This window comes from Dipodomys merriami, unplaced genomic scaffold (genome assembly GCF_024711535.1).
Source record: "Dipodomys merriami isolate MVZ:Mamm:240054 unplaced genomic scaffold, mDipMer1.0.p SCAF_55, whole genome shotgun sequence".
Classification (NCBI taxonomy): domain Eukaryota; kingdom Metazoa; phylum Chordata; class Mammalia; order Rodentia; family Heteromyidae; genus Dipodomys; species Dipodomys merriami.
Genome location: NW_027206124.1, coordinates 9,070,426 through 9,094,701, shown reverse-complemented (window position 1 = coordinate 9,094,701; position 24,276 = coordinate 9,070,426). Strand labels below are relative to the sequence as shown.

At 54.4% G+C, this 24,276-nt stretch overlaps 1 protein-coding gene across 1 annotated transcript; it reads left to right on the top strand.

The window, feature by feature from the left end:
* Positions 1-731: 731 nt before the first annotated feature.
* Ttc38 (tetratricopeptide repeat domain 38) lies at positions 732-22,861 on the top strand. The gene is made up of 14 exons (XM_069999829.1): positions 732-818; positions 2,736-2,813; positions 5,713-5,794; positions 6,982-7,153; positions 8,503-8,676; positions 9,772-9,847; positions 13,378-13,497; positions 15,122-15,181; positions 16,593-16,631; positions 17,225-17,306; positions 19,208-19,373; positions 19,900-20,059; positions 20,219-20,292; positions 21,394-22,861. Exons 1-14 carry the CDS (start codon positions 786-788, stop codon positions 21,485-21,487), a joined length of 1,410 nt encoding a protein of 469 aa, XP_069855930.1. The 5' UTR covers positions 732-785; the 3' UTR covers positions 21,488-22,861.
* The last annotated feature ends 1,415 nt before the right edge of the window (positions 22,862-24,276 follow it).

Here is a 24,276-nt window from a genome sequence, read left to right as displayed (position 1 = left end):
CTGGGCGCCAGGCTCCCCTGCGGGCCCGGCCAGGGAGAGGCGGTGACACAGGGCGGGACAGCGGGGGAAGGGGGGCAGCGGGGGAGGGGAGAGCGGGGGGGGGCAGCGGGGGAGGGGAGAGCGGGGGGGGGGGCAGCGGGGGAGGGCGCAGCGGGGGAGGGCGCAGCGGGGCTTCCGCAGCCCTGGAGCGGGGGGACCGGACCCAGGGCTGCCGGCGATGCGGAACGCCAGGACACCAGGCCAGGAGGACCGCGTGCGTGGGCGCCGCGCGCTCGCCAGGCTGTCGGAGGGGGACTGGAAGTGGCCGCGGACCCGGGGTTGGGGAAGGTCCCAGGAGGGAGGAGGCCCTGGACGGGAGGAGTGGGAGGCCAGGCCTGGGCGGGCGGCCGGGCGCTCACCCCTAGCCCCGCGACCCCGGGACCACCTTCCCGGGGAGGCACCCAGACCCTCAGGCTCGCCCTAGAGTCCGTTCCAGCCGGGGCGGGCTCTGGCTTACAGCCGCGGCCCCGCCCTGGTGCCCAGGCAGCCTGGGATGTCGGGCGCGCTGGCTACCCGGGCGAGCGCCTGGGGGTCCACAGCCGTCGGTAGGCTAGCGAGACTCAGGCTGCCAATCTGCCCGGAGCCCGCCTCCGGCGACGCCCCGCCCTCCCGTCCTGGAGCCCCGCCTCGCGCCATGCCCCGCCCCCGGTCAGCCAGGGCCCCGCCCCCTTGGCCGGCCCCGCCCCCCGCCCCTGCCCGCCGGCTTCGCTGCGATCCCCGACCCTCTGGAGCCGGCCGCGGTAGACATGGCCGTCACTGCGCCGCTGCGAGACTGTCAGGTACGCGGAGGCGGTCCCGGCTGCCCGCCCGCCTGCCCCCGGGTGGCCCGACGCCGTAGACCTGACGCAGGCAGGGCAGAGCAGCCGCGGCCGGGCGGGCGGGGACTGCGGACCCCGCGGAGGAGAAGCTGCGACGCCCGCGCAGCCCCGGGCGGCAGCCCTCGGAGAAGCCGCTCACGGGGCCGGGCGGGCCGGGGCGGGGGCCGGGGCCGGGGCCGGGGGCAGCTCCGCGCAGCCCCGGGCGGCAGCCCTCGGAGAAGCCGCTCACGGGGCCGGGGGCTGGGGCTGGGGCCGGGGCCGGGGGGCTGGGGCCGGAGCCCGGGGGCTGGGGCCGGGGCCGGGGGCTGGGGCGGGGCCGGGGGGCTGGGGCCGGAGCCCGGGGGCTGGGGCCGGGGCCGGGGGCTGGGGCCGGGGCCGGGGGCAGCTCCGCGCAGCCCGGGCGGCAGCCCACGGAGAAGCCGCTCACCGGGCTGGGCGGGCCGGCAGCGGGCGGGCCGGGGCCGGGGCCAGGGCCCGGGGCGGCTCCTTGCAGCCCCCGCAGCCCGAGAGCCTCCGGGGTCTGGTGTCAGCTCACACAGCGCCGTGTCCCAACACACGGATTCTACCATCCGCCCTGCGCAGACGTCCACTGAGGGGCCGCCCGCGGCCTGGGCAGGTGGCCCCGGGTTACAGCGCTTGCTTCGCACCGGGGCCCTGGGTTCGATTCCTCAGCACCGCCCAAGCAGAAAAAGCCGGAACTGGCGCTGTGGCTCAAGTGGTAGAGTGCTCGCCTTGAGCTGAAGAGCTGAGGGACAGTGCCCAGGCCCAGAGTTCAGGCCCCAGAACTGGCAAATGAATAACAACAACAACAACAATAATAATAATAAAGTCAGGCTCTGCAGCAGGGTCAGGGCTCCCATGTCGACTTGTCCGACTCCGTGTGAGAAGTGGGAGAGGCTGTGAAAACATTTTGCAGATGGGAAGGTGAAGGCCAGAGAGGTGAGGCGAGTCACCCTTGGTCAACTAATGCCCAAGCCTAGAAGGGGCAGCCCTTTTGCTACTGACCGGGAGTACAGTGCATTTATTTCCTCTGCTCAGGGGACTGGGCATCTGGCTGGCACCAAGGGCAGCCCCATAGACTCTTTCCAGTGAGTGAGCTTGGAGGTCTAAAGCCTCCCCCTTAAGTGGAGAAAGGAAAGGGTTGGTTGGTGACTGGCACGTGTTTGCATCTCTTCCCTGCCAGGCAGAAAGCCTACTCTCCACCACTTGCATTTGTTAGACTGGGGGGGGGGGGAGGTGGTAGAAATCCACTCCTGGTAATCAGAGACCCCTGTCACTGGCTGTTACCCTGCCAACACTTGAATTGGTTGTCTATAGGTCCTCTTGAACCTTTTCCAGAGGGCCCAACCAGCAGTCTGAGAGGGAGGACCTCTCTGGAGGGCACAAAGCTGTTTAGAGGCTGCTGGAGATTTGGATCAAGATCTGACCCATTGGGCTCAGCTCAATCAGCTCAATGTGTTCTACTCTGCTCTGAGATCTGATTTCAGATTTTGAGAGCTGTAATGCATGTTTGGAATGGAGTGTGTGTGTGTGTGTGTGTGTGTGTGTGTGTGTGTGTGTGTGTGTGTGTGTGTGTGTGTGTGTGTGTACTAGAACTTGGGCTTGGGACTCAGGGTCAGGGCCTCTTCCTTAGCTTTTCCCCCTTCAAGGCTGGTACTTTCCTGCTTGAGCCACAGTTGCATTTCTGGTTATTGGTAGCTAATTGGAGAAAAGAGTCTTACAGACTTTCCTGAAAGGACTGGCTTCCATCCTCAGATCTCAACCTCCTGAATAGCTAGGATTACAGGCATGAGCCACCCACATGGAACAGATGACATGTGTTTAAATTGGGTGGTCCTGGGAGTAAGGCCATGTATCCACCCTTTCTTGTGTGTGTAGGCATGGAAGGATGCTGGGCTTCCCCTCAGCACTTCAAGCAACGAAGCCTGCAAGCTGTTTGATGCCACCCTGACCCAGGTATGTGTGCAGAGGGAGGCTGTGGGCCCTCCCAGGAAGGTATCTGGGGCTTGGGGGTGGGGGAAGCTGTAACTGGAGTAAAAGCCAACGCGTTGACCTAGAGGTTGTAAAACCACAGGAAAGTAGCATGGCCTTCCTGGCACATGGCCTTCCTGGCACCTGGCACAGAGCGCCTGTGTGCTCGCCCTCTTTCTGAGGTGGCGAGTGTGAGCAAACAGCCCCCATGGACTTTGCTGAGGATGCTGGGCCTGCACGGTGTCCCACGGTGCCTGTGGAGGGTCAGATGTGGGCTCTGCTAGTAAGGCCCTAGTCCGTCCTGGGGCCTATGCTGTGAATATGCCTGCTTTAGCTGCTTTGCACCTGTGAAGGTTCCCCTACTTCCAGGAGGGGTCTCAGGAAGAAGGTCCATCCAGTTAGCTTGACACCTAGTGAAATGAGTTGAAGGTCCAGTGAGTTGGAGGCAAAGCCAGAGTGTGCCTGGGTGGAAATTCACAGGTGGAAAGCAAAAGCTGGATTTTCTGTGCAATGTGAGACCACGGGTACCAGCTAGATCTGCCGCAAAAAGCTAAAAAAGACGGATGAAATGCCATCAGGCTGGCCTTGGGCATATCTAGCTAGCCCAGTTTGTCCTTGCTGAGCAAATTTGTCTAGTTTGTGTTTCACATAAGTTCCATTTCCCCTGCCTGTACCTTATTGGTGACTGTGGAGTGCCCCGGGTCCTTCTCCATTGCTCCCGGGTGCAGTCTTCTGGCTTGTGCATAGTATTCCGTTTATTGCCAGTCAGTGTTCTGTTCTGCCATAAACTGTGGGGTCTTTGACTCTACACTAACCTCCTGGATCTTTTTTTGTTTCTGTTTTGAGGCAGGATATCACTCTGTAGCCCAGGCTGGCCTTGAACATGAAATGCTCCTGTCTCTGCCTCCCCAGTGCTGGGATTATAGGCATTACCATCACACCTGTTTTCCCTGGATCTTGTTAAAAATCCAGAGGCTAAGCTGGCCACTGGTGGCTCAGGCCTTTAATCCTAGGTACTCAGGAGGCTGAGATCTGAGGATCACAGTTAAAAGCCAGCTGGGGCAGGAAAGTCCCTGAGACTCTTATCTCCAGTAAAACAGCTGAAAACCAGAGTGGAGCTGTGGCTCAACATGGTAGAGGGCTAGCCTTGAGCCAAACAGCTCAGGAACAGCACCCAGGCCCTGAGGTCAAGCCTCATGGCTGACAATAAACAAACAAACAAACATGAATTCTGTGTAGTTGTGGGTTAGATAACTGAAAGGGAACATTTTAAAAATCTTAATGCAGAAGCCATGTATCAGTAGCTTGTGCCTATAACCATAGCTATTCAGGAAACTGAAATCTGAGGATTGCAGTTTGAAGCCAGCCTGGGAAAGAAAGTATGTGAGACTCTTAATCTCAATTAGCTACCCCCAAAAGGCCAGAATTGGAGCTGGGGCTCAAATGGTAGAGCATTAGCCTTGGGTACCAAAGCTTAGGGACAGTGTCCAGGTTCTGAGTTCAAGCCTCAGGACTGGCACACCCACAAAAATACCTTAATGGGATACTAGTGGTCTTAAGATTTTCAAGAACTGCGCTGACCTCATTTCTGCCTCCTAAGTCGCTAGAATTACAGGCTTGAGTCACTGAGTCCAGTTCAGATCCACTTTGTAGAGAACCAGCCCAGCCTGGAGAGGAAGACATTAATCCCTGATGAAGGTATAGTCTCTGCTGGAAGGGCTAGCCCTCCAGTACCACTTCAGTGCCAACCAAACTCCAGCACAAGACTAGAAACAAATACACCAAGTCATCAAAATGGTGATGTGCTCAGGTAGGTCCACCTTGGAGCCTTGGTGTCTCTTTGTAACCGTGTAATGAAGAGGACCAGAGAGGGAGCAAGCACTGTGGAGCTGTCTAAAGGTTTTGAACAAGTAGTCGGGTAGGCATAGATCACCCATGAGGAAAGAGCCGGTCTCTCATGACTCCTTGTTGGCCACAGTGGTTTTCTGAGTGGTTTGTTGGAGATAAGAGTCTCACTGCCTGGGCTGGGTTTGAATGGTGATCCTCAGATCTTAGCCTCCTAGGGTTACAGGCATGAGCCACTGGTGCCTGGCTTCAACTGAGTCTTTGAGATAGAGTCCAGAGGCACTCAATGGCCCAGAGAGAAACATAGCCCTAGGCTATGCATGTGTGAGACACACAAACCCATCCAAGCTCGAAGGATGGACTCAGAGACAAGTACACCCAAGGTGAGACTCTCATAGCAGCCTTAAAAGTTCGGGTGTCTGTCTGGTGGCAGGCATGGTCATGAAGTTTACCACAAGCTATTTGCTGCCTATCCTACAGTGTTCCCCAACCCCCAAATTCCCCAAAGGTCCCAGAAATACGGGGCTCAGATTTTCTCCTTGATATTTCCTCAGTTAAATTACGTCCATTTGAGCAGTTCAGATGCATAGGTGAGCCTCTTGGGGTTGGCTGAGTATTGGACATGGGCTTAAGGTTGTTTCCATTCCTCGCTGTTCTCCTGAGGCAGCGAGAGCCTGTGCTTTCTGACCCACAAACAATTTCTGCCAATTTTATTTTATTACAGTCTGTTCTTCCTCTCGCTAATTAGCCCCTTCTAAAAATCTACCCTGTTGTCCCTGAGATTAACGATGAATGAACTTTGTGATATGTGTGATCCCTATAGAAGGAAACTACCTAGTCATTTCCCACTCTGTCTTGAAAGTAGACCTCTTTTGGCTTCATTTGTAACACATGTGTCTAGCTTGTATGAGGCCCTGGGTTTGATCCTCAGCATCAAACCTAAAAAATCAGCCACCACAAGAAATCTGGGGTTAGAGGCCTGCTTTTGTTCCTCTAAGAAGCCCATGCGGACATGTTTGCTTTACCATTTTTCTTTCAGTGTGTGAAGTGGACCAATGATGAGACTCTTGGTGGCATCGAGGGCTGCCTGTCAAAGCTCAGAGCCGCAGACCCAACCTTCGGTGAGTGGTGCTTGCTCTGGTAGAGGAGCCCAGCTCACACACCCAAACCCTCTGTCATTCTCTGACCTGAGCACGGGAGGAAGGGAGTGGGGCAGGGTGGGTTGAGTGACAGCATGGGGCTGGCAGTGACACAGATGTCATGGGAGTAAAGGCTGCTCCCGTAAGGCTGCCAGGCCTTATGAAAAGACTCTTTCATAACTCCCATCAATGCTACACAAAAATCAGTGTCTCAGATGAGGAAACTGAGGTTAAGTCAGAGGAAGACACATCCCCATCCCCAAGGCTGTCTGAATTCAAAGCCTGGACCCTTGGAACACATGAGATGGCTCTGCATCTTTGTCAGGAGACTAGTGAAGCTCCGGGACAGCTGCCAGGGCAGGGTAAGATGGCAGAACCTGGCACACACACCAGGCTTGTGTGTGGTGGGCTGGAAGAGGTCAGCACAGGGCATTCAGGAGCCAGGTGAGTGGCCCCAGTGTGGGGTAAGGTTCCAGGCCTGGGAGAAGGAATGGTAAGGGGAACAAAGTAGCAGGAACTCAACCAGCATGAGGAGACCAGGTCAGCATGAGGAGAAAAGTGGGGCCAGCCAGACCCAGCCATAGCCAGCACCAGTGCCTAAGCTCAGGTCTGAGCGGTACTGCAGCCCAGAGCAGAAGTGGGGCCAGAGGGGCGGCCCTAGCACTACAGTTGGATCCCTGGTCCTTGGCCCAGGCTGGTGACTGAGTTTCCCATGCCAGGATGCCCTGCTTCTCTCTAGGTGGAGGCTGGGAGTGCAGCTAGGGCTTGTGTTCCTCACAAAACTGCTGGGGGCCACAAACCATGCCAGTCCCGCTGTCAGCGTGGGGCACAGCCAGGGCCATGCATCTGTGCTCTGAGCCCTTCTTGGGCCAGTCCCCTGAGCAGAATCCACTGAAGCCCCCTCATGGCCCGTGTACTGGCTAGAGTGGCCACAGGTAGCCGGCCTGGCTCGTGTGGGGTGTCAGGCATTGGCACTCCCCAGAACGCCCTGTGAGGAAGATTCTTGGCTTCTTAGAAGTGCTCTTCCATGGCTGTCTGTTAACGAACAGGGTGAGTTCGGGCCTTTAGGCAGAGGCCCAGCGCACAGCCCACTTGCCCATAACCCTGCTCCATTTCCCATGTGGGGCCAGGCCATCCGAGTCACAGGCTCTTTTCTAATTTTCCACCAGCCATGGGCCATGTCATATCCAACGGCCTGGTGCTCCTTGGCACTGGAACCTCCGTGAACCTAAACAAAGAGCTGGACCTGGCTGTGAAGAAGATGGTGGAGATTGCCAAGACCCAGCCACTGACGCCCCGGGAACAGCTGCACGTGGCTGCGGTGGAGACGCTTGCCAAGGGGTGAGGGGCCTCCTTGGGCAGGGGGCTGATGCTCGAGGCTGTGGGGGGGAGGGTCACAGGATGTCTCGGTGCTCTGGGGAGGAGGTAGCCTGAGCATGATTATTATCCCACCGCCTGAGGTCATCTGATGGGAAACCATATTCCTGGCTGCTCTGTGCCTTCCCTGCCCCCACCCCACTGAGAGCCAAGGGAGGAGGTTGTTGGCTAGGATTCCTGTTCAGAGTGACTTGCTAGATTTGATTTGTAAGCTGGTTATTCATTTATTTGTTTTTGCAGTGCTGGTATTTAAACAAAGGGACTCAACATGCTAGGCAAGTCCTCTAGGAGCTAAGTCATGCCTCAAGTGCATTTTTTTGTGGTAAGAGTCTTGGGCCTGGCCTTGGACCTAGAGCTCTTACCTTTGCCTCCCCTTTAGCTGAGATTATAGGTATATGCCACCATGCCATTAAACTGGGGATTCTTTTTTTTATGCTGATATTAGGGCCTGAACACAGGATCTGTGCATGGTCCCTTAGGTTATTTGGTTGAGTGTAGTACTCTGTCACTCCAGCTGCAGCTCCATTTCTGGCTTTTTGCTGGTTAATTAGAGATAGGAGTCTGCTGGACTTTTCATCCTCGGCTGTCTTCAAATTGAGAACCTCAGATCTCAGCAAGGATTATATGCCATGAGTGACTGATGCCTGGCTAAACTGATCATTATTTCAATTATAAGAGTAATTAAATCTCATTATAGAACTATCTAGAAGGGAGAAGACAGCATCTTTCTTAGTGGCAACCTTTTGTGTTGGACGACTTTCCATCAGTATGATGAAGTGTCTGTGATCATCCGGTTAGAAGGTCACAAGAGCTGCCTTGGCCCAGGGTTTCAACCCATGGTCTGATGGTCCCATTGCTCTTGGGCCGGCATGCAGGCAGAGTGTTATGGCAAGTGTGTAGCAGGGGAGACTGCTCATCTCATGGCAGTCAGGAAATAAAGTCAGAAAGGGACTGAGGTCTCAGTGTCCCATTCAGTGGTTCCCCATCTCCCCCAATGACCTAACTTCCTCCCTGGACTTCCTAAAGTTTCTACCACCTCTCAGTGTCCCTACAGGCTATGTGGCCAAGCCTTCAACCCTTGAGCCTCAGAGCATGGTCAGTGTCGGTGCAACAGTATTGAGAGTGTGGTTACTGCTTTCCAGATCATCACCTACTTCACCCCCATGCTGGCCTCCTCAGCCTCCAAGATGGCAGGCAAGACCCCCACAGAGCCTGTTCAGCTACAGAGCAGACTGAGACTGGACGTCTTGTCTGCTTCCCATGTGTCTGGGCTTCCTACTCAGTGTGGCTGAGAAATTTCTCTTGCTTTCTAGGAACATGCCCAAAGCCAGCGACCTATGGGAACAGATTCTCCAAGACCATCCGACAGATATGTTGGCTCTGAAGTTTGCCCACGATGCCTTTTTTTATCTGGGCTACCAGGAGCAGATGAGGGATTCTGTTGCTCGTGTCTTCCCCTTCTGGACATCTGACATTCCCCTTAGCAAGTATGTGCCAGTGGAAATCACATCTTCATCTCTCATTGGTCCTTAAAACATAGCAACTCACTGGGCCCTGACATAGAAATAGTGAGAGTAATGTGCAAGTCCCCTAGTTCTTAGGAGTTATGAAGCTCACTTATTTCATCTTTATGTTATCCTGTGAATGAGGTAATAGTTTTATGTGTTAGTCAGGACAGAGTAGTTTGGGCTGCAGTAACAAGTATCTCTGGGATCATTTTCCCCAAAGTTCATTGACGTGAAGGTTTATCACTAGCACTCATGTCTCTCCTACAAGGGTTGAGGGCCTTACAGTTCCTCATGCTTCCTTCAGGACCCCAGCTGGCAAAGCAGCTGGTCTCTGCACACTCCCATCACCACCGGGGAAACAGAAGCTCTTCTGAGGGCTCCAAGTGAGAGTCATTAGAAAAATAGATTACATGACCTGACGCACGCATGTAACCAGGATTGACGTCAGAGCCCCGGCTTGCCAGACAAGCATTCTACCCCTTGATCCCCACCCCCCAGGCCTGTTGCTAGTTTGATTTTCAGTTAGAGTCTTGTAGTTTTGCCTGGGACTGTCCTCTGTGATTCTCCTACCTCCACCTCCTGAGTACTTGACATTATAAGTGTGTACCACCATGACCGGCTCAGTGTTCTCTCCCTTGCTCTCTCCCCAGAAATGGGATTTGAATGCATGGCCTCACACTTGTTAGGTCGGTACTCTATTTTATGAGCCATTCTACCCGCCATTATCAGGATGTCAGCAAGGCAAAGTTTTCTCCAGAGTCTCTAGGAGTGTCCTTCCTGGCTAGCTCCAGTTCTGATGGGGGCTGGACTGTTCTGGCCTCCTTTGTAGCTGAATGTCTCCCATTTCTGTCTCCCTCTTCACTGCCCCATTCTTTTGCGTCTCCACATATGGGTTGAGGCCTTCTGCCTCACAAACTGTAAAGCGGTGACAATCAGGACCCAAGCCATCTTCTCTTGATTATCTGTGCAAAGGTGGTCTCTTCTGAGGTCCCGGGAACTAGGGCTTCAGCAGACCTTTTGCAAAGCATCCTGGTTTGCTAGTTCACCCTTTTGAGCCATTTTCTCTGTTTTTAGCTACGTGAAAGGCATGTATTCTTTTGGATTGATGGAAACCAACTTCTACAATAAGGCAGAAAAACTCGCGAAAGAGGTACGTGGGCCTTGTGTAGGTGCCTGTCACTTTGGACAGTGTTGGCAGTTGGCACAGAGCATGTTAGTGCCACCCTTTGCCCAGGTCTGGGCTTCTGACAGCCCTGTCTGGCTCCAGACCACCCTGGGCACTGCCAGGATGGGAATGCTGTAGGTGGGGAAGTGGTAACAGCCTGTTTCTTCTTCCTTGAACTTTTCCTTTTCATATGTCATTTATAGTAGCAGAGGTTCAGAGGTCGAGGAGTGATTCCACACCTGGGGATTGTTCCTCTTCTGAGCAGCAGCCGTCCTGCCCCTTGATCTCTTCCATTGCTAGTATTGCGGAGCCAGTGGAAGCCAGCTAAGACTGCCCACTGAGCCCAGGGTCATACTAGGCTCTTCCTGGTCATGCTGACTGGACATGGAGCTAGGTGGACACTCGTACATGCCTGGGCTGAGGGCCAGGGGCAGGCCTGGGAGCAAGGTGGCACCTGCTCTGGAAGCCCCTCCCTCTGATCCTGTGGGAGTGGAGGCTAAAGTCCAGGGAGAGGCTGCCATTCATACCGGCTCATCCTAGTTCATGGGCCAGCCTTGGGACTGGCACTTTATATGTACCCCCTTCTGCTCACTTGACACCAAGCTCCTTATTGCCTAGAGAAGTGGACCAAGGCCCAGGGAAAGGCCAGGTCAGAACTTTGGCCCAGAGGTGGGGCAGATCCTCACCTAGGCCACTAGGCTTAGCAACTGTCTTAAGCTGATAGGAAAAGACCCCAGCTCCCCAGCTGCACCTTGGGGATTTTCTCCCCAGCCATTGCTCTAGTTGGCATAAAGCCCTGGCTCTCTGGGAAGGTGCCCTGGGCACCCTCTAGGGTGCCTAAAACTTCCCCATTGAGTATCCAGGGTCTGCACCCAAGTATCACATGAAGATGTCTTGCTTTATCTCTGGGTTGGGCCAGGGACCACCTAGGCACTCCTTGGACATCTTAGCATGACAAAGCTAAGACCCAGGAATGAGCTCCAGGACTGTCCCTTAGAGGTCATTGCAGTGGGGCTCTCTAGTTGGGTGGCACCCATCTGCACACCTGAGGGTTGGCAGAAGCTCGGGGGGCGGGGTCACGGCAAGCTGATGGGGCTGGTCCCCCAGAGGGCTTTCATCAATGTCAGTTCAGGCCTCTGAATGAGCAAGAGAGGTAGAATGGCCCAGCCAGCTCCCTCACTCCTGCCATGCCATGTGGACTCTGCAGACACATACTGGGCAAGAAGGCCAAGCTGGGACCGTGCCTGGCAGAGCGAGGTCAGCAGCACCGGGCCCTGCTTGGCTACAGAGGCTCACTCACAGGCGTGAGTGAGCACAGCACCTCAGCCCAAGGAGGGCAGGGGCAGGAAAGGCATGGTGTGGCTAGCCAGCAAAGCCCAGGAAGGAAGTTTGGCCTCTCCCAGGGAGCTGAGGGTGAGAGCCATGGCAGGGCTGGCAGTTGTGCTTTGGGTCTGTCCCGTGTGAATACAGCATGCTGAGCAAATGCACCCTGCAGGGTCCCTGCAAGGTCTTGAGTACCTTGGGAGCCTGCTCTCTTCTCCGGGTCCCATGAGCACTGAAGGCTTGTGAAGGCTGAGGGGAGAGCAGGAAGGTAGGACTTGCTGTGGACCTGTTGCCCAATCCCTGGAGCAGGTATGAGGCTGTGGCCAGAGGACAGTGGTGCTTGGTGTTTCTAGTGTCACCTGCCCAGAGAGCAGGAAACTGAGGCAGCAGATGTAAGGCGTCTATCATTTGGTGGGGGGACACTGATGCCTTGTGCCTGGCATTTAGCAGGCACTCAGCAAACCAGCTGGGCAAATAACGAGGTGAGCAATGCCACCAGGTGGTGAGTGTGGTTCCAGGTGTCCTGGTGGCTTGGTGGGTCTCTGTGGCTGTCTGGGTTCATGTGAGCAGCTGTGGTCATGAACAGCTGTAGTGTTAGAGCCGCTGTTCTAATGGTTGGAAGTATCTTAGGATAGAGGGGTGTCATGGAGGAATAAGGTTACCAACTGGGGGCTGGGAAGGTGGGTCAGTGGGAGAGCGCTTTCCTTGCATGCATGAGGCCTGGGTTTGATTCCTCAGCACCACATAAGCAGAAAAAGCTGGAAGTGGAGCTATGGCTCAAGTGGCATAGCGCTAGCCTTGAGCTGAAGAACTGAGGGACAGTGCCCAGGCCCAGAGTTCATGCCCCATGAGGCCAGAAAAAAAAAAAAAAGGATACCAATTGAAAGGAACTCATGAAAACAAAGATTACTTTGCATAAAGGACATGCTCGAATAAGAAAATAAATATGCAAGCAAACTGAGTGGGCAGTCTACCCAAGTTTTGTTCCTAATGCATTACTGTGCTTTGTTCTGTCTGGTCATACTTAGGTTCAACATCTTGCACAATTGGCTAATTAGAAAAGGATTACAAGTTTATATGAGCAATTAACCAATGCTTGGATGCAGGGACTTGTCAGAAAAGGAATTTGTACTCAGCTGGCACTTTTCCATTAGAGCCCTAATCTTCAGCCCTGAGAATAAAATCCTTTTTAAAAAGATGTTTTTATTGTTATTGTAAAGGTAATGTGTAGTTGGGTTACAGTTATATAACACAAGTAGAAAGTACTCTTTTATTATTGCAAAGACTATGTTCAGAGGGGTTACGTAAGTCGGGTAATGAGTACATTTTCTTGTGGACTCTGTCACTTCTTTGTGTCTCTCAGTTTTTCCCTCCTGTCTCCACCCACAAGTTTTAAAGACCATTGTCCACATAGTGTAGAGTGAGCTCCTGCGTTTGCTCACCTTTGTCCCTCCATCCCTCTGCCTCCCCTTACCCTCCCGAAGATGGATAAACAAGACGAAAAGAAAAACAAAACCAAACAAAGACCTCTTGTTTCTCTTTCCTAAAGTTCATTTTGATAAATTTTATATGATCAGATGCACACCAGCATTCAGATACAATTCTTATTACAGGATATGGCTTAACCGAAACAGCGTCTCCTAAATTGGTGGCTACTCTTAAAATGGTGGTGCTTATGTCCAACAGCCATTGTGACAGAAAATGTTCTGCCGGAGCCCAGACAGCCTCCTACAGCCATGTGAATGTCAGTGGAAGAGGTAGCCATGAGGCTAGAGCACCCACAGCCTAGCCTGTGCTCAACCATAGGAGAAGACAGAATCAGTGGCCCTTTTGCCATGGGGAAACTGAGGTTCCGAGAGGCAGGATGGCACGTTGCAAGTGATGCAGCATTCGGAGTGAAGTGGGGCATCATTGCTGAGCCCCAGCTTTTAAAAGCCCTAACAAGTCAGCCTCCCTGAGCCTCAGTTTCCTTACCTGGAAAAGAGGCTGTGAGTTCCTCCTGAGTAGCACCTGTGGTTGGTATTGCGGGCCAGCGGGCCCCAGGCACCCGGAACCTGGGGTTGGTTGGTAGAACTGTAATTCATTCTGACCCTAGCCCAGGTCCCGGTGAGGCGGCCCAGCCTGGACCCCTGCACCTGGCTCAGGCAGCCTGACTAATGCACGTTTTCTTGCCCTCTGAACTCCCCACACAGGCTTTGTCGATCAACCCTTCAGATGCGTGGTCGGTGCATACCATGGCTCACATCTACGAGATGAGAGGGGCCGTCAAGGACGGGCTGGAGTTCATGGGGGGCTCTGAGGCTCAGTGGAAGGTATGGCTCCTGCTAGGGGTGTGCCCAGACACCGCAGGCTGACGTCAAGTCAAGCAAAGATTTCTGGACAGAACTGCAGGTTTCACTTAATTCTCAGGGAATTGGGTGTGGCTGGGACACATCTCTGACAGGCCAAAGGAACCCTAGAGCTAGCTCCTTGATCCCCAAACACCTGCCAACAGTTAGCAGGCAACTCTAGAATTGTGTTGGCCCCAGACACTTGGTCCTGAAAGGAAAAGGTGAAAGGAGCTTGGCAAAGCAGGAAACAGTAGCTCATGCCTGTAATCCAAGCTACGCAGGAGGCTGAGATCTGAGGATCGAGGTTCAACACCAGCCCAGACAGGAAAGTCTGTGAGACTCTTATCTTCAGTTAAGCCGGAAAAAGTCATAAGTGGAGCTGTGGGTGAAGTGGTAGAGCCCTAGCAGAGTAAAAACAAGCTAAGGGACAGTGCCAAGGCCCTGAGTTCAAGCGGCAGTACTGATACAAAACAAGACAAACGGCTGAGTGGCACCGTCAGTCCCTCCTCAAGGCCATAGGTGCTGCCACCTGACTGAATCATACCTGCAGTTTCCCTCACCTGGAATATTCTCGCAGAGGCCAGCGTGGAGGCTTGTGCAGCTCTATTTAGAATGGCCTCCTCTGGAGGGCCGGCCTGCAGAGGGGTAACAGGACCTCCAAATGTCAGTCCTCCTCCCCTGGCTCTGTGGCCTTTCCAGCACCAGCACAGTTTCCTCCAGCAGAAGGAGCTGTTGGGTGGGTGCAGGCACAAAGGTCTGGAATCTTACTTTTTTCCTTCGGTTCACTGAGAGAGCTGGGAGATGGAGCTTGAGCTGCCAAGGGACTTCTGTGCCGTGCCACGCTGGCTCTGCCACTTCCCAGTGTGGGGTTAATGCCATGCCCTGCTCCCCAGGCCTCAGTTTGCCCTTGATATGGCATGTGTGAAGATTGCTAAGACCAGTGCCAGCACCGGGCACCCTGGAGAGCTGAGTTCCTGCACTGTCAGGCTACGATAGGACCCCTGTCTTTCTCCATATTTTGTTTTGTTTTGCCAGAATGAGGGCTTGTACTTAGGGCTTGTTCCTCATCTTCTGTGCTCAAGACTGGTGCTCTACCACTTGAGCTATATCTTTGTTTTCAGGTTTTTGCTGGATAATTAAAGAGTGTCACAGAATTTCAGTCTTTCCTGGCTTATTTTTTTTTTTCTTTCCTGGCGTTGAACTGCCATCCTCAGATCTCCACCTCCGGAGTAGCTAGGATTTACAGGCTTCAGATACATCTTTTTTTTTGTTTTTTGTTTTTTTTTGTTTTGTTTTGTCGGTCGTGGGGCTTGAACTCTGGGCCTGGGCGCTGTCCCTCAGCTCTTCAGCTCAAGGCAAGCGCTCCACCACTTGAGCTACAGCGCCACTTCCGGTTTAATGGTGGTTTATTGGAGATAGGAGTCTCACGGTCTCTCTTGCCCGGGCTGGCTTTGAACCGCGATCCTCAGATCTCAGCCTCCTGAGTACCTAGGATTACAGGCGTGAGTCACCAGCGCCCAGCTTCAGATACTTCTTGAATTGTCTCTCTCTTTTTTTTTTTTTTTGCTCACTTTTTACTTCTTGAATTCTCTTATTCTTTCCACAGAGCTCCGACATGCTTGCCTGCCATAATTACTGGCACTGGGCTTTGTACTTCATTGAAAAGGTAAGATTCCCATCTCTTAGGAGAGCCTTACTCTGCAGGCACGCAGAGGAAGTACTCCTAGCGTCTGCTCCTCTCCACAGCCACATTTTGTGTTTGTACACAAGATGGAGTCCTAGGCAAAAACTGGCTGAGCCACCAGGACCCCTTGCACACACAGCGTGTACAGTTGCTGATAAGTGCCTTTCTGCTGCCGGGGTGCACTGCTTGCTCTTCTTCCCCTAGATTGAAACATCCCAGTAGGGGCGAGGGCTGAGGAGAAGTGTGGTGACCCCTTAACTGCCGTGATTCGGTGAGGGTCACCATCATGACAGAATTAGGAGATGAAGTGTCTAGAAGGAAGCAGAGAGCCAGTGAATGTACAGTAGGGAAAATGGAGAGGAAAAGACGAGGAGGAAATTCTCAGCACAGTGCGTGTAGGCAATGGAAACATACCCACACAGGATGAGTCTCCCTTATCCACGATGCTAGGGACAGGACCAGTTTCAGACTTATTCATATTTGCAACAGCACAATGATGTTCACCTGGGGGATGAGACCCAAGTCTAAACATGAAACCCATTTTGAAACCCATGAGTACCTTATACGCATAGTCTCAGGGTACATTGAGAGAGAGAGAGAGAGAGAGAGAGAGAGAGAGAGTGTGTGTGTATGGGAATGCGAGCGGGCTTTAACTTTGGACCACATCCTCTTGTTTGGCTTTTGTTTTTTTCCCCTTCACGGCTGGTGCTACCATTTGAGCCACATCTCTATTATATACTTAAAAAAAAAAACTATATACTTTCTTGGGGCTGGGAAGGAGGCTCAGAGGTAGAGTGCTTACCTCACATGAATGAGGCCCTGGGTTCGATTCCTCAGCACCACATAAGCAGAAAAAAGCAGGAAGTGGTGCTGTGGCTCAAGTGGTAGAGTGCTAGCCTTAAGCTGAAGAGCTGAGGGACAGGGCCCAGAGCCAGAGTTCAGCCCCACAACAGACAAAAACAAAAACAAAAAAAACAAACCTTATACATTCTTGAGTATACCTGTGTTTTGACTGTGACTCTGGACTTACTTGGGTGTGTGTCAGATTTTGGAGTTCTTCCAGCCTGCATTAAATTTTCTAACAGGGAGTGTGATGACATCATGGGATTTGACCCCTCAGAGAGCGTGGGTGGGTTCTGCTGTCTCCTGGGGGCCGGGGCAGGAGTTTGATTTCCCCAGTCCTGTGACTGTGCTACTTCTGAGCCCAGCCCTTGCCCTGTAAGGAGGCTCAAGCCACAGGGAGGGGCACCCAGTGGGAGGTAGTGGGTGACAGGGGGTGAGGAAGGGGAGAGGGAGACAGGGCCTGTGGGAGGGCTGTGGCGGGCGTCTCTGGGCATGTCCTGTGGTCCTCTATTGCCTTTCCAGGTGTTAATCATGACAACTTTGTCTCCAGGGTGAATATGAGGCTGCACTGACCATTTACGACAACCATGTAAGTGTGGTGGTTCTGTGTGCTTCATGGCTCATCCTGCCTTTGCTCACTCAGCGCCTGGAGCCACTAGACTGTCCCAGCCAGGGAGGAAGGCATGACGCCAGTCCTTGAAGGGTTGGTTTTTGCCAAGATCCTGTGATTGCGAGTCTGAACACTAGAGACCAATACAATGTTTCCTTGAAGTGATCTTTGGAGCCCAGTGGCTGTTAGGAGGAAATGAGGACAGCAATGGCTATGTTCTGTGAGGTGCAGATCAGGTCACCTGCTCAGGAAAGCCCATGCTAGACACAGGACTGGGGTAGACAGGTGTCCCGCCAGGGCTGAGGAATAAGGAGTGCAGGTCTGGCCCTGTCCCTCTGTACCCAGTGCAGTGGGCTCCTTCTTCAGGCCTGCCTAGCACTCATCTGAGCCCCGCAGCCCGTGCTGAGGTGGTATTCCTGATGGTTGGTGACCGTGGTGGCAGCGGCCTTGTAGCTGCAGATTTGCTCTGTGTAGGCTATGCTCAGGGCCCCCGTGGGCTGACGCTAGCTGGTCCTCTAGCTGTCTTATTGGTCAGCCCTTGAGCCTGGCCTCTGTTGTCCCTTGTCTTCTAGATCCTTCCCAGCCTTCAGAAAAGCGGTACGATGTTGGACGTGGTGGACAACTGTTCCATGCTCTACCGCCTTAAGATGGAAGGTAGTCACAGCCATGTCCCCTGCCAGGATTCCCTTCCCACATCCCCACCCTCACCCCCGCACACACACACAATGAAGGGAAGGGAGAGCTTCTCATGCCACGCTGAGCAACCTGTGCATACCAACCACACAGCTGTTTTCCAGTTGGCAGCAGGTGTCTGTTGTGGCAGCTGCTGCTTGGTCTTCTAGTTCCCTCCTCTGCTTGTGATGTGGCACCTCTGGTCCCAAGCTGTCTTCAGGGCAGAGAAGCCCCTGGCCACCTGGCCGATGCTGCCTTTCCTTCCAGCCTGAGAGGTGAGAGTCTCCCAGCCCGTGGGATTGCCTCTCAGGCTGGCCACAGTGCTGGCGCCTTGGCTTCCTGCTGACCGCGGCAATGGCGGATGGCTCCCCCCAGGCCTCCAGGCTGAGCGGGAAGCAGGTCTGGGCCCTGGGTCAGCAGGACCCCATGGGGAGGGAGGCCCCACCTGCTACTCCAGGGACTCAGGAGAAGACGGGGAGTTGTTTCTGGAACGTTCTGGGAAGGTCTCCTAGCTGTGGGCGGATAGTGGGTGTGGCAGGCAGCGTGGGGAGGATGGTCACACAGAGGGAGACTGCCCGCATCCACAGGCCAGAGAGGCAGCAGCACAGAGGGCGGAGTGGGGAGAACACTGGGGAGCGGGAAGACCAGGGCTGGGCAGGGGCCCCAGGGGGAGGGTGGGCAAGGAGTTTGGCTTCCACCCAGAGTGTGAAGAGTCTTCTAGAGCCTGTTGCCCCTTCCAGAGACTGCTCTGAGTAAAGGAAGGCTGGGGCTGCCAAGCCTGGGCTCTGGTCACGTGGTGAAGGACACAGGGAACAGACATTGGACAGTGAGGGAAAGCTGACCCCCACCATCCCTGAAGCCCTGCCAGAGTCCAGAGCCACACGGAACTTTCCGGGGCTCTGCTGGCCTGTCCAGTGGCTGGGTCACTAGACTTCAAGTGTGAGAGGCCAGACCGGGGCCGAGGGGCCTCTTATTTCCTCTGTGTACAAAGGGGAGGCTTGAGAGACCTGCACGTCCAGCTGGAAGGATGTGAGTTATTCATCTGCTGACTTAAACATGTTGTTTATTAGCACACATGACTTGTATCAGGGGGTTCCATTGTGACATCTCCAGAGTGTGCTGTGATTAACCCTCCCTCCCTCTCCCTCCCTCTCCCTCTCCCTCTTCCTTAACCAATGTCAACTGTCCTGGGCTTTCAACCCAGGGCCTGTCTACTGTTCCTTTGCTTTTTTGCTCAAGACTGGAGTTCTCCCACTTAAGCCACACCTCCACTTCTGGGTATTTTGCTGATTCATTGCAGACAAGTCGCACAGATTTGTCTGTCTGGGCTGGCTTCAAACCAGGATGGTCAGATCTCAGCCATTTGAGTAGCTAGAATGACAGGAATGAGCCACCGGCCTAGCCCTTGCAAGTGGGTATATTGTTCTATTTTCAGGCATACATGTAAAGTAGTGGACCGTATTCACCCTCTGCATTGGTCTTCCCTGCTGCTCCTAGGAGCCTCTCCCCAGCAGGGCCTGCTTTACTCGCCTGTGCTGCTCAGACTTTAGGATGTATTAGTTATACCATGCAGGTTCACCATGTCATTCTGCACATGCACATATTAACTCCACTCATTCTCACTGAGCACCTGTTATATACCAGTGGTGACACTTGTGGTAGTCACTGGGAAAAGTTTAAAAGTGCTTTTTGGGTTTGTCAGAGAGAGTGTAATAACCCTGAGTGGTTTTTACATTTTCCTTTCTGCACGTACTCCTTTTTATTAACAAGCGTATGTTAAAAGTCTACAGTCCTCCTAACCCAGAATCTGGCTGTGAGTGTTCCTGGGACCGCAGTTGGAGGGGCCAGGGCAGGGTGCCCACGGCCTTCTTCCTTGTCCGCAGGGGTGCCTGTGGGCCGGCGGTGGCAGGATGTGCTGCTCGTGACCCAGAAACACAGCCGGGACCACGCTCTGCTCTTCAATGATGCACACATCCTGATGTCCTCCCTGGGGGCTGGGGACCGCCGGACCACGGAGGAGCTGCTGAGCACCCTGAAGGAGGCCAGCGAGTATGTGGTCCCTGGGCCCTGGAAGGGTCGGGGCTGTGCCAGGCCCATGCTTGGCTGCCAGGCCCTCTGGGGGACCTGGTGCGCCGCTGGTGATCTTGGAGCGGGAGATGTGATGTCCAGGGAAGACTGCTCCCAGCTGGCCACCCCCAGATGTGTGTCCCTGGAAGTAGCTGTTCAGCGATGGTGGGGGCGGCCAGGGAAGGCAGGGCTGCCATGGCTACCTCCTCCTGATGATTGTGGGAGCCAACTTGCCCTGCCAGGCCTCTGCCTGCTTCTGTGCAATCTAGACCTCTGTCATGCCCACTGCACAGAAGAGAAAGGTGAGGCGGAAGCTGCAGTAGGCCAGGTGCCCCAGGAATGGGACATGTTCAGCCCAGATCTGAGCTCAAGCGCCCCGTCCTCTCCCTGCTTGGGCTGGGAGTCTATCCACTGACTACTGAGCTGTGAAAGGGCCCCACCCCCGGTCCCCTGGGCTAGGCGGACCCGTGCCCTGGGGATGGCTGCTGAGGCTGTGTCTTGGTGACAGGGCCCCAGGGGAGAACTACCAGCACTTGCTGGCCCGAGATGTGGGGCTGCCTCTGTGCCAGGCCCTGGTGGAGACTGAGAACGGGAACCCGGACCGCGCCCTGGAGCTGCTGCTGCCTATCCGCTACCGCATCGTTGAGATTGGCGGCAGCAACGCCCAGGTGAGCCAGGCCATTGTGTGCCCTGTGACGTCTGTGCCCAGGAGATGGGTGTCTCTCCCCCCCTCCCCCCGAGGTGTACGCCAGCGGTGCCCTGGGCTGCTGTGGAGCCGGCGTCTCACCCACCGTACCTGTGCCTAACTTGCCTTCCTGCCATTGCAGAGAGACGTCTTCAACCAGTTAGTGATTCATGCAGCCCTCAACTGCACATCCAGGGCAAACAAGAATGTGGCCCGGTGAGCACCTGCCCCTCCTACCGCTGGGCATGGGAGGGGTCCCAGGACATGGCTGCCCTGTGGGAGTGCCCCAGGCTCCACAGCCCCTGGATTTGCATGGTGAAAAGACATGATGAAAGGAGAATTTGCTTGTTCTTTGTCAGCAAGCTCAGCTGGACCTAAAGAGGCCAGCCAGCCTCCACCTAGAGCCCAAAGGCCTGCCTCCCAGCCCACTTTCCATTTTCATTCAGCTGAGTTATAGGGATGGCCAAACATATCTTGCTCTTCCAGGTCCTCAACAACCCCCCCTTCCCTCCACCCGCCTGCCTCCCCTCCACAGAGTGGTTTAGCTGACAAGGATTGTCTCCCAGTCGGGGAGGCTGCAATGTCAGGGATGGCAAGCAGGGTTGGGTCTCTGGTGAAGATTCTCTTCTCTTGGCTTGCAGACAGCCACTTTCTTGCTGTGTCATTGTGCTGGGAGCACTCAAAGCAAATCCTTACAGGGCACTCATCCCATGGCAAGAGCCCCACCCTGGGGACCTAACCACTTCTCCAGGACTCCAACTCCTGGCAGTAGCACCTCGTGGGGGACGTGGGTGTGGGAAGAGGCACCAGCATGCAGGCCAAAGTCTCCCACAGCCTGTCTTCAGGTGTGAGGTCCCTGCTCTTCTGCCACGTTCTTGCACCACAGCAGTGTCCCTTTCTGCCCCCAACTGCATCTCCTGTCCCTTTTTTGTTTTCTGTGTGCTGGTACTGGGGCTCGAGCTCTGGGCCTCCTCCTCTCACTTTCCACTCAAGGCGGGACCTTTACTGCTTGAGCCACACTTCACTTATGGCTTTTTGCTGGTTAATTGGAGGTATGGGTCTCAGATTGTCTGTTGAGCAGCTTTGAACTTGATGCTCACATCCCAGCCTCCTGAAGAGCTAAGATTACAGGTGTGGTCCCCAGTACCCAGCCTCATCCTTCTTGTCTTCAGTATGGGGCTGTGGCAGGTGGATAAGCTACAAGACCTAGAGGCACTGGGTCCCCAAGGTGGACAGGACCACGTGAAACCTCCTGCTAGAAGTGCCCCCATATTGTTCTGGAAGGTTCCATAACAGAGCCTCTGTGTGTTTCCTTAGGAGTCTTCTGATGGAGCGTGATGCCCTGAAGCCCAACTCGCCACTGACTGAGAGACTCATCCGCAAGGCAAAGGCCGTCCACCTCATGCCGTGACCCAGGCCAGGGCTGGTCCATGGCCTTCCCAGCATTCCTTCTGCTTCGGCTGGATTAGGGCTAGAAGATAGCTGGTGCTCCTTGCTAGGGTTGTTAGCGGGTAAAGTTCACCTTCAATTAATTCAAAATAGGATTCTGAAATTCCGCCCAGGCCTTGCCCAAGGTTCATGTGCATTTTTGAGGCTCTAGAAGCAACTGGGGTTTCTGATTGTTATTTGCAATTGCCTTTCAACTGTCCTCCTACTGGCGCACCTCATTTCCTGGGTGGTCAAGGGATGGAAGGCAGGGCCCAGGTGGCTGGCTTAGCTGGGGAGCCCCTACAGGAAGCTCCCCCACCTGGCTGCCCCTTACCCAGCAGGCAGAGGACAACCCCTGCCATTTTGTCTTGTATTCCACAGGGGCCTGTGGTCTCAGAGGGGAGGGAGGATACTGGTGGGCACATGGGCTCCATAGCCCTCTATCCTTTCCCCAAGTGACCTTACCTTTCTGCCTTTTACCTCAGCCCCTGCCTGCTACCTTCACCATTTTCCAGAAGGTTCCTGCTCTCTCTAGAGGACATTGTGGGTCTCTCTGGGAGCTTGAGCGGTGTGATTTAAGAGAGAGAGAGAGAGAGAGAGAGAGAGAGAGAGAGAGAGAGAGAGAGTGTGTGTGTATGTGTGTGTGTATGTGTGTGTGTGTGTGTTGGTAGTGGGGCTTGAACTCAGGGGCCAGGCTTTTTCACTCACGTGTGGTGCTCTGGCACTTGAGACACACCTCTACTTCTAGCTTTTTGCTAGTTAATTGGAGATCAAGGCCTTAATGAGACTTTTTGCTCCGGCTGGCTTCAAACCACAGTCCTCAGATCTTGGCCTTGTGAGTAGCTTTGAGTCCAGCAATGAGCCCCTGGAGCCTGGCTCTTGTTTCTTCTTTTCAAAGGCACATGGTATGAGTACGGGATCAAGGTCTGGGGGAGATGGCTTCCTTTCTGATTCTAATCATACACGTGAATATGAAGACTGAACTCAGGGCTACTCTTTTAGGGAAACCAGAGTGCTGACCATATGCTGCAACTTGGATTAAACTCAAAAGCTGCCTGTGTCTGTCTCCTTCTTCCCCCTGGGCATCTCTACGCCCAGTGGGGCCCGCTGTTCCCTCCCAAGTCCAGTAGTTCTGTCCTGCGGCCCTCAGTCTTGAGGGTGTGTGGGGGTGGGGGGGGTATGGACTCTGAGCAAAGATGTTTTTCAAGTTCTTTCTGTTCTTGCTGGCTCTGGGTGGGGAGTGAACTGGTTATCAAGGGTGGAGGGAAGACCATTAAACCTATGAGATCTCTGCATTGTGTTCAAGCCTGGGAAACTTCCTGGGATTAAAATAAATATATGAGCTCCTTTCCCAATACACTGCTGTGGGTTTCTTTCATCTGGGGCAGTAAATCAAGTGAGTACTTAGTTATTCTAGCATTTTCAAAGCATGCTGTCTCTACCTAAGAGCTAAAGACAGTGCCCAGTGGTAGCTGCCTCAGGGTCTTTGGAACTGTAGCCAAGTACAACTTGACTTGGGCAAGGAAATGGGAACCCTGCCCTTCCAGGAAGCCTTTCCTCCTCCTCCCTCCCAGTGCCCACTGGAGAGGCTATCCTCTCTGCCCCTCAGCCCTTGGCACCTACCGGGCCCTCTCCCCAAGCACCTTTCTTCTGTATGCCTGAACTCCTGCTGTCCCAATGCAGGAATCCTCCTTGGCCTGGGAAAGGCCCATGAATGAAAAGGAGGAAAAAGCCAGGTGCCTGTGACTCAAGCCTGTAATCCTATCTACTCTGGAGGCTGGATCTGAGGAGCCACTGTTCGAGGAAAGTCTGTGAGACTCAGCTCCAAGCAACCAGGAAAAAGCCAGAAGTGGTACTATGGCTCCAGTGTAGAGTGCCCACCTCAAGCAGAAAAGCTCAAGGGTAATCTGCAGACCCTGAAGTCAAGTCCCAGGACTAGCTTGGTGCACACAGGCACAAGAGAGAGAATAGAGTGAAGATAACATTAAGGTAGCAGCACTGATGAATAATTATGGGCTGCTTGTTTGCAAGACGAGAGGCATTGGGGACCTGGTCCTCAGCAAACACAGACTCACACAGGCACAAGAGAGGCAGAGTGGAATGATAAGATTAGTGTAGCAGCTGCAAGTTAATCATGGGCTGCTTGTTCCCTAGACACTATTTGTGCAGGGAGGAATCAGGAGAGGGGACTGGCCCTCTGCAAACACGCTCAGAGATGCAGGGGTTCAGCACCTAGAAAGCAGGGGAGGAATGGGACCCAGAGTCTGGGGCCCTGGGTGTCTGCACCACATGGCCCTTGGCCCCTCCCTCCCTCCTTCCCCTCCACTAGCAAGCCCACCCAGCCTTTGCAATCCCAGATTCAGTGCAGGTGATGGTCACCATCCCTAGCTGGTGAGCCCCAGGGCAGGAGCCAGCCTGGGAGGAGGTGCGCGGGCGGCCCCACCCCGAGCTTGAGCGCCTTTCCCCCTGGGCCTCCTGGCACCAGCACTCCACCCCTCCCCACCCCCAACACACATTTTCTGAAGGGCTTGACGCTTTCTGTTACTTGAGCTCGAAAGGCTCCTGACCGATCACTTGCGACGGGACGTGTCGTCGGGTCTAACGGTGTCCACTGCCCTTCCCCAGTTCAAGAAGACACTGAGCCAGAAGGAAGTTTCCAGAAAGCAGCTCAGAGGCCTTGTCTGCAGGGAGGGCGGTCATGGAGGCGGGGAGGTCAGGCCGCGGAAAGGCACTCTGCGGATGCTGCCAAGGAAAGCGGCGGGCACCGGTCAG